We start from the raw sequence: 12563 nt of genomic DNA on the forward strand, positions 1-12563 counted from the left end.
TTATGCCCAGAAACGTGCCAGATCAGGAATCTGAACCACTTGAGAAACCTTCCCATTCATTCTCCATTATTATTCAAGCAGACAAGTCCCCGATTGAGTTTTCCATGTGGTTTTGCAAATGGTTGTGCTGGCACAGGATGAAGAAGGAGAATAGGTGACTGGTAAAAGGTGAGAAGTTGCTTTTGTAATGGCAGTGTTGGCTTGTGGTCATGTCAGACTGGCCCATGACGAGTAGCTTATGTAAAGAGTAATGCTCTGTGCTGTCATCAGGAGACACATTTAGTTCCTAGTTCTGTCTTTCTCTGGGTCATCACTGAACAAAGTGAGTTGCAGATACTTATTGCTCAACAAGGAGGGCAAAAAGAAGTACCAGGCTTTGCCTAAGGGACTCCTTCTGCTGGTTTGGAAGGACTGTTGAGACGCTTATCAAGAAACTGCTTATCTTTTGGTGATAAGGAAGACCTGAAACATGAAAACCAGTGCTTGTATTGACTGGGTGATTTTCTTGAGTTGGAAGTGCAAAAGAAATAACAAAACCAGAGGAATTAAGAAATAAGTACATAATAGGAGAACAGTAGGGTTAAAAGAGGGGGTTTTATAAGAAATTCCTAAGCAGTCAGATAGCAGAGACCCTGTAGGGTGAAGGTTCACAGTCAAAGACAGGTGAGCTTAGACCTGTGGCCACAGGGGAAAAGAGAGCTTGACCTGCAGCTACTGATACAGAGGAAAGAGAGCTTGCAAGTGTCTCTAATGTAATGCTCTTACTGTTGTTGTTGCAGCTTTTATTAGCTGGTTACCATCTTCTCTAGCTGGGAATGAAGCGGGTCTCTGTTCCCTTGGGAATACAGAAGTTATTCATTTTTTCCCAGAAGAAGGGAGAGTGCTGCTTGGAACGCCAGCTGTAACTGGTGTGGCATATTTGCATGGTTACTGTTTGGGATGGGTGGAAGTGGTGGTGTGTCGCAATGACTGGGCATCCCTGGAATTGTTCTGTAGGTAAAGGTCTATGGAGCAGTCTGTGCCAGGCCGGAGAGCTCGCTGCTTGGATTGTTGTCTGGACAATACTTTCACTGTATAGCTGTAGGGCTGACACACAGAATATGTTATAGAACAGTGCTTGCTGTGTCTCTGTCTTGGCATGCCTTAGCAGGCTCTGTGTTGTAAGCACTTGCCCATGAAGCAGCCAGAAATAGATGCCTAATGGCAGAGAATTTGCTAAAATTGATCTCAGCCGTGTAAAGATGCAGGTTCAGCGTAAGATCTTGAGTTGTGGAGAAGGCGTTTGGGAAGTTACCTCTCACTAGCTGGCTGAGAAAAGGAGCTTACAGAGGAAAGTAAGCCATCAGTGTGTTTTGGTTTTGTAAAGTACTTGGGTCTAATATATGGGTCTAATACTATAGTCTAATAACTATAAATAGTTATTTGTTACTTGACTGGGTTAGCAAGAATCTGTCTGATAGCCTGATTAAATAACTTACTTCTAAAACAACTTCCTTACATGGATGTTGAATTTCAGGTGTGGTAGTGTAAGAATCCTAAAAAATGTACTTCCCTGGGAAAACTAATGGTGTCTTTGTATTTTGAGCATATATACTAGAGTATATATGTTCTGCATCCATGCTAGAGTTTAGAAATGGGTTGGTAGTTGTTCTTGTAATGTGGCACGCAGATGAACTGCACTAAAGTAAGTCCTTCAGAAGACAGCAGTCTTTAGCATGGCCTTACCCAGTATTAATTTTCAGAATGAGAATGAAGAAGAACGGTCTTTTCTTTGTGGATTGTCATGTAGTAAGTACCAAGAATTGCTTCTAAAATCAGTATTTAAGTCAAAGGACAGCTATGCACGGGCTTGTTACAGGCATTTTCTGTGCATAAGTTTCCACTACTTGTTATGAGATTGAATACTTAATTTTACAAAAGTACCTTGTAGAAGGAAGATGGTTTCGTTTTTATATGTGCAGTGGAAGGCTGGTTAAATGTGACTGCACAAAGTCTACTCCAACTTGTGAAAAATTTCCTAAGTGTGGGTTTTTGTTTTGGTTTTGGCTGATCCCATTTGAGAAGAACATAGCACTGATGCCATGTTTGGCCGTGGGAGTATGCAAACTTGCACACTTGAAATATGCTTATAGGAGAATCCAGTTATATGCATATGGACTCGGTTGGACTTGTAGAAGGTAATTTAAATTTCAGTTAAAAATACAAATGGTTTTGCAAATCACTGTCTAGCATTTTGAATAATACTCAAAACTTTGAAGTAATCTTACTTCTTGATTCTTTCATGTGATGCTGTTGTTTGCTTATTATCTCTAGTCTAGATTAATGCATTAGAAAGTGTTTATTTGGGATCAAGGGTTTCTAGTCTCTTAATGAACTGTCCAGTGGTTAGGATTTTAGGAATCAGTTCTGCTTTCAGGTTTTGTGCAATGCCTTGTATAATGTAGGGAAATTAGATGTTAAAAAGATGCAGGGTTTTATTACGATGAGATTCACTTCAGCATTATAAAATTATTCTTGAAGCTTGCTTGTGGGCTACTTGTGTTGGAAACTTTGGATGGAATCTGGATGTGCCTGAGCTGCTTGCTTGACTCCTGCCGTGTGGTTACTTGTAGACTTGTCACACTGTGTGTGCTTTGCGTTGCTCTTTGTCCAACTGCCTCAGGAAGAAGGACAGTGTGAATGTATCTCCCTGGCCCCGTTTGCTGGGGTATCAGTGAACATGAGTTAAGACAGACCATAATCGCGATACCAACATTGAGTTTTTAGGATGTCCTGCTATAAGATCTCTGTGTGGAGAAGTCAGGAAACATCACTGGTCTGCGATGAGTTTATAATGACGCTATTGTACTTTTCTCGTGCAGGATGGAAGGACTTTAATTCTTGTTTCTCCCTTGCATGTAATCAGCTGTCCTAATCATCACTGCAGGCTATCAGTAGGGTTATGGTATATTAGATCATTGTTCGGAATGGGTTTGCAGGTATTCAGTTTCTTTCATTGTACCAAAGGGCCCTCAGTTTTTAATACAAAACTTAATGGATTATGCACAGGGCTGATCTATCATCCGTGTGTCAGCCTTATTTTATCTGTTTTATAAATCTTTCTAAAATTTACAGCCTTGTTTTGACTAATGTTTAGTAATTATGATGAAATAGCATTTTAATTATCATAGCTTGCAAAGTTGCCACCGAATGATGAATTACATAGAAAACGTTCATCTCAAAAGTATTTGCCAATTTATGAAGATATAATTATATGAACATCAGTTAATAAAGTTTAGTGCATAACATTAGACGTGTTTAATCCCAATTGAAATTCCATTCATTTTGCTTTTCGTATAAATTTGGAGTTCCTGAAGATTCTTTTAATAGATGAATTCCACTATTTATTCTCAAATCTGAACAGGATATGAAGTTTCCCCCTTTCCTTTCACTCAAGGTCAGGTGAGGGAATGCTTCTCCCTGAATTGAAGCTAGTAACAGGACATAAAACTCGTGTGCTCATCCTTAGGCCGTTTCTTCTCGGTGTCTGCTTAGCTGTAATCATTGACTAAAAATAATATGCAATGGACTATACTGTATATAACCTGAACAGCATTTATATGTACACTGATTGTAAGTACTTAGTTACATATTGCATGTCCCCACAATTCAGTGTATTGATCTTCATGGATGCTCTTAAGATCTCTGTTCCACAGCCTGGAAACTAAAAGTCAAACATGACCGAAATTAAAAAAAAACTAAAAAGCTTAGGATCGTCTCTATGTGTTGGCCAACTTTATGAGCAAGACAGACATCTGTTTTTCACTTTTAGTGTGGGGTAATGTTGAAGCTATTTATGGTAATGAACAAAAGTAGTTTCTTATTTCTTGAAAGCTTATTTGACAAGTATATAATTTCATCTAAAAGAGGCAGTCTGTTTTTCAGTGATGTTTAGTATTGAATTTCTATAGTAGAAGGTTCATGCTTGTGTTTATATATTAAAAAAAGTATTTTAAAGTGTGTATCTAGTGGTTTGGTAATTTTCTCTAAACTGCTTTTAAATTGGGAATGGAATGAGTGATTCTTTTAACTGTCTTGTAGATTTAGTTTTTATTTGCTTAGTGATATTTAATTTGGAGCTCTCATGTAATTCAATTATCTTTGTTCCATATCCGTAGTCTTGCTGAAATTTGGCTTTTTGGTTGGTTTTCAGAAATGTTTAGTTATCTTTTTGTAGGATAAGACTAATGCAATTAACATTGGGCATTATTCTTTTCCATTACTTTAGCACAAGTTGTTGAAAAACCGTTGGGAGTTGCAGTGCGACTCCTGGAGCCTCTCCTCATATGTTGTACCCCCACCAACGTGGTGGCCCCCTGCTTGGCTTACTCCAGTGTGCTAGTGTTTTTCTCTTTTGGGGCCCCCAAAACTGTAGGCAATACTCGAGGTACAGCTTCACGAATGCTAAGTAGAGGGAGTGATCATTTGTCTTGTCTTGCGAGCTGTCATCTTCTTGTTGGTTCATTCCTCAGGGTCCCTCTTAAAGGATTATCTGTCCTCTGGTATATCAACCCCACTCTCCCCAGCTGGCTGTCAACTGGGAACTTGCTGAGGCTGCCTCTGTCCCAGTGAAGTTTCAGTGTAAGCTACAGAGTAGGGTTTGGTCTGTCCAGGGTAGGAAAAAAAATCAGCGAATATTAATATTTATATTTCTGTGCTTTAAACACAAAGGTATGTTGTATCAGGAAATCTATCTAAACAACGCTGAGTTTTAAGTCTCCTGCTGAAATTTTTATGGGGAATCCTGTATCAAGTGGTCTGCAAGATGTAATAGGGAAGTAATTGTGTGTGGTTTAATAAATCCATATTGCAGCTTGTTGTGGGGTTTGGGATTTTGTTTTGTTTTGTTTTCCTGGACTAAGTGAACCTTGTCTGCCATATTGCAACTTAACTATTACCAGTTAAGACATAAGAAGTCTTGTAGGAAACAGGTTAGTGTTACTTACATGCAAGGTTGCATTAGTTGCAAACACAATAAAATTGAAGCAATTTTAATGTGTTTGAGGAAAAAAATCTGAATGTGGTGAGTTCAGAACAAATTACGACAAGGATTTTAAATTGTCCTTTGGTGGTTGTACAGATTTTGCATGCTGCAGTCTTGAATATAAAAAGTTAATTTACAAGCTACAGGTTTTATATTCCTACATGATATGAGAACTTTAGATAAAGAGCTGCCATAAAGATTTGTCATCCAATTCTCCATTTGTATTAGAATAAGAAAAAGAATTAGCAAATGGCAGTGGAGAAATGGACACTTGCGATGACACACCTGCCTTCTTTTTCCCAATTCCAGGGCATATTCCCTTGTGGATTCCAGTCAAGTGTCTACTTTCCTGATTTCTATTCTCCTCATAGTCTACGGCAGTTTCAGGTAAGATTTTTCTTTAAGGTTCTGCAGAATTTTTCTTTTTCAAATAAAAATATGGCAAGTGACTGAATACAGTTTATGTTTATGCCTTTTGTTTCATTGTATCTTTGTCAGACTGATGGCTAATGTAAATGAAATATTTCTTGCTTCTGAAAATGAAATGCAAAAGGAAGAAAAAGTAGCTAGTTGGGGTTTCTGGAAGACATAATTGTATGTCAAGTTACAAGCACATATAAGATAACTGAGAAGTTAGTCCTTGAAGACAACTCTGTAAAATTGTATTTTGGAGGGTATAAAAGGATTGTTGAGAGAGATAGGAATGTAGTGCTATCGATAGTAGAATTTTATATATAATGTTTCAGTGTTGGTCGATTCAGTATGTCCTTGTTGTGATTGCAAACAAGTCTTGTAAAACAGATTCCCGAGTCCCAGTGCTATTTACTTGAGTGTGAGTAACAGTTTAATAGAGAAGAGGGAAACACCATCAGTGTTGAATTCCAGCAAAGTGTCTGATAAGTTTCAGTCTTCAAAAATCAAATTTGCCCCACTCTAGGAGACTTGAGTACAGTTTAGAGAAGATATTGTTGTCCCTTTAGACTTGCAGCTGGTATTATACAGATTATTTTAATGTAGTGGCACCTAAGGAATGAGATTCATACTGACATATATATAAAAACAAAAATTAATCGCAGCATGCAAGTATTATTTTTTTCAAGTACAGCATGTTTTTCTTCCTATTTCTTGAAGAGCATCACTTCATTTAACAAGTCTATGATAAAAGGCCATACATTCACTATGAAGTCTCTGAACTGCTATGAGTATTCCTGAAGTAGATCATAGCCATGGTCATACATATGACAGTCGCAGCTGTTAGGATAAGAGGTTTTAAATCGCGTTCCTAAGTTAATAAAATCATATAATGAAAGAGCCAATTTTTTATAAGAGCTGTCTGTTGTTGCTAGTGAGTATTAGGTAACAGCACTGCTGATGGAATTAAAATAGGCGGCCTTAGGAAGACAAAATCTAGAGATGATGAAAATAATAAAAAAAAGGAAATAAAAGGTTGTATTTGTTTAATTTTTTCTTCAAGTTTTGAGTCCGTCTAGCATACAGTTGAGGGGCTAATTCAATTTTTAACTATTTGAATTTATGCAGTTGTGTAAAAAGGAACTATGCATCTGGCTGCAAGAAGCCATAGCATTTATTAAAATTCAATTGTGAAAACATAATGCAATATAAAACAGCAGGAGTGCTTGAACTTAAATTGCCTGCCCTTCTCAGAGCTCCTTACTCTTAAAAATTTTCCCCTGCTGTTTGCCATCCTATTCCTATATACACATGCTCTTTTACCATCTTGTCCTATGATTTACATTTAAAACTGCTCACGTAACAAGGACTGCAAACTTCAGAACAATCTAACTTACTGGATGAAGTAATGGAATGGTGATGGATTCAAATCAATTGAGGAAATGCCCTGTTCTAGTCCACTTCCTTTGCACGTATCCTGAAGACCCCCAGATGCAAGCTATTACAGACCAAGATAGGTTCCCATAGTTTTAAAATTAGTTTCCTAATTAATTTCCTATATGTAGTTTCTTTAGCAGATGTCTGAGCTGAAACCTGTGGTTATGATGGTGGCTTGGACAAATTCCTGTTCTGTTTGGTCAGCAAGTGAGGTCAAAAGCAGTTTTTTACAGAAAATTGTACAGTGGTGTTAACAAAGGGGTCTAAGATACAATTAGTTGTATTTACAACTAATTATACAATACAAGTTATTTAAGAAATTCAGGTGTGGTAGTAAGTTGCAAAATTATGTTCATCTGAAAATTCCTAAAGTAGTAAAATAAAAACTTCTGGCATTCTCATTCTCAAATGACAACAATGGTGCCTTCATGTAGATTTGAGTGCTTCATCTCAAGTGGAGCTGTCGTAACACAAAAAGCAAATAGCTTTCCGTAATTAACCTTCATGTTGCAGGAAGTGGGTTTGGTTTCTGATTTTCAGTCTGAAAAGAAGCAAAAAGAGTTACTGTGGTATTGCTGGCAGGTAACTTAAACAGAAGTGCAGTAATAGGATCAGAAAGAATTGGGTGGGTGAGTCATTAGGATAAAATCCACGTGCATGGTGGATCTAATCTAATGCAAGAGGTTTCAGGGGAACAAAGGAAAGCCTTGGTCCACTGTCCTTATTCATACAAGCAGCGTTTGTCCAAAACCAAAACAAACAAACAAACAAAACCCCCAAACCCTCAAGATACTCAGAAGAATGTCTAACAGATAGTGGGTAAAGTCCGCATCCAGAACAAAGTACAGTTTATAGAGTTGAGTTCCTGCTTCTCTTGCTGTGGATGAACAACCATTTACTTCCTACATTTCTGCTGGGTCAGGATTTTTAGCCTCAAGCCCTTCTGAACATTTCTCCCATATACGTTCTGACTGTCTCTCAGTCCTTGAACTTGATATACTTTATTATTGACTGCCAAAGGGGCAAGTGTGATCTTTTAAACCGTTACAAGCTGTAAACTGGAGCATGCAAGTATATGTGTTAGTTATGTTTTTTTAAAGAGGTCAGCTTACCTTGAAACAGATTGTTTCCTATGGGTTCTTGCAAGACAGCCACCTATTCTTGTCCAAGTGCTTCTCTGTGATTTAAATGTTGGGGTTACTTTGCAGGCAGGTAACAGCTAAATCTTTTTCAATCCTATCACAGACCCAGACATGGTCTCTCAGCTTATGTAAAGCCTGATTTAACCCAGAATAGAATCATAGAATCGTAGAATAGTTTGGGTTGGAAGGGACCTCTAAAGGTCATCTAGTCCAACCCCCCTGCCGTGGGCAGGGACATCTTCCACTAGATCAGGTTGCTCAGAGCCCCGTCCAACCTGACCTGGAATGTTTCCAGGGATGGGGCATCCACCACCTCTCTGGGCAACCTGTGCCAGTGCTTCACCACCCTCAGGGTAAAAAATTCCTTCCTTATATCAAGTCTAAATCTATCCCCCTTTAGTTTAAAGCCATCCCCGTTGTCCTGTCGCAACAGGCCCTGCTAAAAAGTTTGCCGCCATCTTTTTTATAAGCCCCCTTTAAGTACTGATAGGCTGCAATAAGGTCTCCCCAAAGCTTTCTCTTCTCCAGGCTGAACAACCCCAACTCTCTCAGCCTGTCCTCATAGGAGAGGTGTTCCATCCCCCTGATCATTTTTGTGACCCTCCTCTGGACCCGCTCCAACAGGTCCGTGTCTTTCTTAATGCTGAGGGCTCCAGAGCTGGACGCAGGGCTCCAGGTGGGGTCTCAGCAGAGCAGAGTAGAGGGGCAGAATCCCCTCCCTCGACCTGCTGGCCACGCTTCTTTGGATGCAGCCCAGGATACAATTGGCCTTCTGGGCTGCGAGCGCACATTGCTGGCTCATGTCCAGCTTTTCATCCCCCAGTACCCCCAAGTCCTTCTCAGCAGGGCTGCTCTCCATCCCTTCATCCCCCAGCCTGTATTGATACCGGGGGTTGCCCCGACCCAGGTGCAGGACCTTGCACTTGGCCTTGTTAAACCTCATGAGGTTCACACGGGCCCACTTCTCAAGCTTGTCCAGGTCCCTCTGGATGGCATCCCATCCCTCTGGATGGCATCCCGTCCCTCTAGCATGTCGACCGCACCACTCAGCTTGGTGTCATCGGCAAACTTGCTGAGGGTGCGCTTGATCCCACTGTCTGTGTCATTGATGAAGATATTAAACAGTCCCGGTCCCAATATGGACCCCTGCGGGACGCCACTCGTCACTGATCTCCATCTGGACATTGAGCTGTTGACCACTACCCCCTGGATGCGACCATCTAACCAATTCCTCACCCACGGGACAGTCCACCCATCACATCCATACCTCTCCGGTTTAGAGAGAAGGATGTTGTGGGGGACTGTGTCAAAGGCCTTACAGAGGTCCAGATAGACGACATCTGTAGCCCTTCCCATGTCCACTGATGTAGTCACTCCATCATAGAAGGCCACTAGGTTAGTCAGGCAGGACTTGCCCCATGGTGAAGCCATGCTGGCTGTCACCAATCACCTCCCTGTCCTCCATGTGCCTTAGCATAGCTTTCAGGAGGATCTGTTCCATGATCTTCCCAGGCACAGAGGTGAGACTGACTGGCCTGTAGTTCCCCGGGTCTTCCTTTTTTCCCTTTTTAAAAATGGGGGTTATGTTTCCCCTTTTCCAGTCAGTGGGAACTTCACCAGTCTGCCACAACTTCTCAAATATGACAGATAGTGGCTTAGCAACTTCATCCGCCAGTTCCCTCAGGACCCATCAGGTCCCATGAACTTGTGCACCTTCAGGTTCCTTAGATGGTCTCAAACCTGATGTTCTTCCACAGTGGGTGGCTCTTCGTTCTCCCAGTCCCCGCCTTCACGTTCTGCGACTTGGGCGGTGAGGCTTGAGCACTTGCCAGTGAAGACTGAGGCAAAAAAGTCATTGAGTACCTCCGCCTTCCCCATATCCCGGGTAACCAGGTTTCCCGTTTCCTTCCGGAGAGGGCCCACATTTTCCCTCATCTTCCTTATATCCCTGACGTACCTATAGAAGCTTTTCTTATTGCCCTTGATGTCCCTGGTCAGATTTAATTCTATCAGGGCTTTAGCTTTCCTATCCTGATCCCTGGCTGTTTGGCCAATTTCTCTGCATTCCTCCCAGGCTACCTGTCCTTGCTTCCACCCTCTGTAGGCTTCCTTTTTGTGTTTGAGTTTGTCCAGGAGCTCCTTGTTCATCCATGCAGGCCTCCTGGCGCTTCTGCCTGACTTCCTCTTTGTTGGGATGCATCGCTCCTGAGCTCGAAGGAGGTGATCCTTGAATATTACCCAGCTTTCTTGGGCCCCTCTTCCCTCCAGGGCTTTGTCCCATGGCACTCTGCCAAGCAGATCCCTGAAGAGGCCAAAGTCTGCTCTCCTGAAGCCCAGGGCAGCGAGCTTGCTGTGTGCCCTCCTCGGTGCCCTAAGGATCTTGGGAACGCCACCATTTCATGATCACTGCAGCCCAGGCTGCCCTTGAGCTTCCCATTCCCCACCAGCCCCTCCTTGTTGGTGAGAACAAGGTCCAGCGTAGCACCTCTCCTCGTTGGCTCCTCTACCACTTGGAGAAGGAAGTTATCACTGACGCATTCCAGGAACCTCCCGGATTGCTTATGCCCCGCCGTGTTGTCCCTCCAACAGATGTCGGGGTGGTTGAAGTCCCCCATGAGGACCAGGGCTTGTGAACGTGAGGCTGCTCCCATCTGTCTACAGAGGGCCTCATCCGCTTGGTCTTCCTGGTCAGGTGGCCTGTAGCAGACCCCCAGTGTAAGGTCACTTGTCCCTGCCTTCCCTTTAATCCTGACCCATAAGCTCTGGGTCGGCTCCTCACCCATCCCCGGGCAGAGCTCCATGGACTCCAGCTGGTCATTGACATAGAGGGCGACACCCCCTCCTCGTCTCCCCACCTGTCCTTCCTAAAGAGCCCTGTATCCCTCCTGTTCAAGTATCTGCTTTTAAACCAAACCAAGAAGCATGGGTTGAAACTGGTGTCTTCTGTCTCTAGGCTTTGGGTACCTAAAATACGTGTGTAAATAGAAAATAGGTCAAACAGTGTCCTTATGGTTGGCTTTATGACTTGACATTTACAGAAATCAGGATACATATTTCATAATAAAACTTAAAGGGAAAGGCTGTGGAGTTCATAATTGTCTACAGCCGCAGTGCTGGCAGGGTGAAATCGGGGATTTGGACAGACCTCACCAAATGCTACAAAGGTTGTCTGCACGTGTGCACGCACAAGTGGGTGCACATAAAATAGCTGCTGAAGGTGAGATGTTCTTATCAGAGACGTGGGACTCGAGCATTCTTACTCCATCTAGGCAGTGAAAATGTTTTTACGTGCACTTTCTGCTATTGTTTCCCCTATTCTTATTCCCACTCCAGATCTTGCATTGGAACTTTCCTTTAATCTCACAGCAATGTTTTATAAACGACTGTAGCAATGTTAGAGCACACAACATATTTTAGGCTCTCTCTATAACATGCATTGAGATTTGATTGAACTAAACTGTCTCAGGTCAATGACTGATTCTGATTGTAATTTTTTATTTAGAGCAATTGAAATCTGGCAATTCTGTGGCAACCCACAATTCTCATAGTCCCAGAGCTGTTAAGATGGTTGACTGTACTCACTAAGTAGAGCAAGAATATATTGCATCTGCAAGCGACTCTATAGATACATACCTGCTTTCATATTTCCTCCTTTGTTTCATAAGAATATTCTCCTGCAGGGTTTCCCTGAAGCATTACTGCAGTGGAAGTGATCCATAGTTGAATGTGAACTTTCATGATAATAATGTGCCAGCAGCTTACTCATTCCTTTGGCCTTAGCGTAACCCTACCGAGTGGTTCCCTGTGGGAGGCTGAGCCATGCTTGCTTTGAAACATTGTGCTAGAAATCCTACCAGCTTGAACTGTGAGGACCCACAGAAGAAACAACTGTAGTCCATTGCCCGATGGGAGGTGCAGGCTGAATGTTGCCTTTGGAAGCCCAGCAGAAACTTGAACAAAAAAGCAAATGTTTCTCAGCTTGAAATTTCTTTACAGTCCCCCAGTCCAGTAGTTTTCAGTGTATCTTGTTTTACAATATAATTTTTAACTTTCTTGGAGGATGTTTTAGTGATCACGTCTCAATTTTTTTATTATGTTAGTGATAATTCATTGCAGAGGGAAGGGCCAAATCATAAAATGGTTGGAGATTATTCAGAAGTTGTCTTAGATCTTGAAGCAGCTGTGTTGCTAAGTGAAAGTAATTTCCTAATTTATGCTTACTTTTGAGGTAGGGATGTTTATAGGTAATAATGTAATAATTGCTGACACAATTGCAATGAAAGAAAAAGGGCTGAAGTTGTTTATGAGCAGCAGATCTAATAGTTTCTTTCCAGTTTTCTGTGCTGATAGCAATCCCTTAAATTATGAGTTGCCCGATGCCACTGGGAGAATGATGGTGTGAAGTTCTTGCTAAACTGTGCTAATTCAGAGAGGAATGAAACGCAGCTCCGAGAAAAGAATTATCTTGTTTGGCTGAATCTTGGATCAAGTCCTGGAGGGTTGTCAGCCTCCTCCTGGATTTTTATAGCTTGAGAAGAAAATTATGAGGG

General features: G+C 41.7%; 1 protein-coding gene across 2 annotated transcripts in view; it reads left to right on the forward strand.

The window, feature by feature from the left end:
- SPPL3 (signal peptide peptidase like 3) overlaps positions 1-12563 on the forward strand; it is a 66628-nt gene that overhangs the window by 30856 nt on the left and 23209 nt on the right. For both annotated transcript variants that reach the window (XM_076352880.1, XM_076352881.1), the window contains exon 2: positions 5333-5410. In XM_076352880.1, coding sequence (XP_076208995.1) covers positions 5333-5410 — 78 coding nt within the window. The remainder of the gene's footprint in view (positions 1-5332; positions 5411-12563) is intronic.

This window comes from Aptenodytes patagonicus, chromosome 15, assembly GCF_965638725.1.
Source record: "Aptenodytes patagonicus chromosome 15, bAptPat1.pri.cur, whole genome shotgun sequence".
NCBI classification, from domain to species: domain Eukaryota; kingdom Metazoa; phylum Chordata; class Aves; order Sphenisciformes; family Spheniscidae; genus Aptenodytes; species Aptenodytes patagonicus.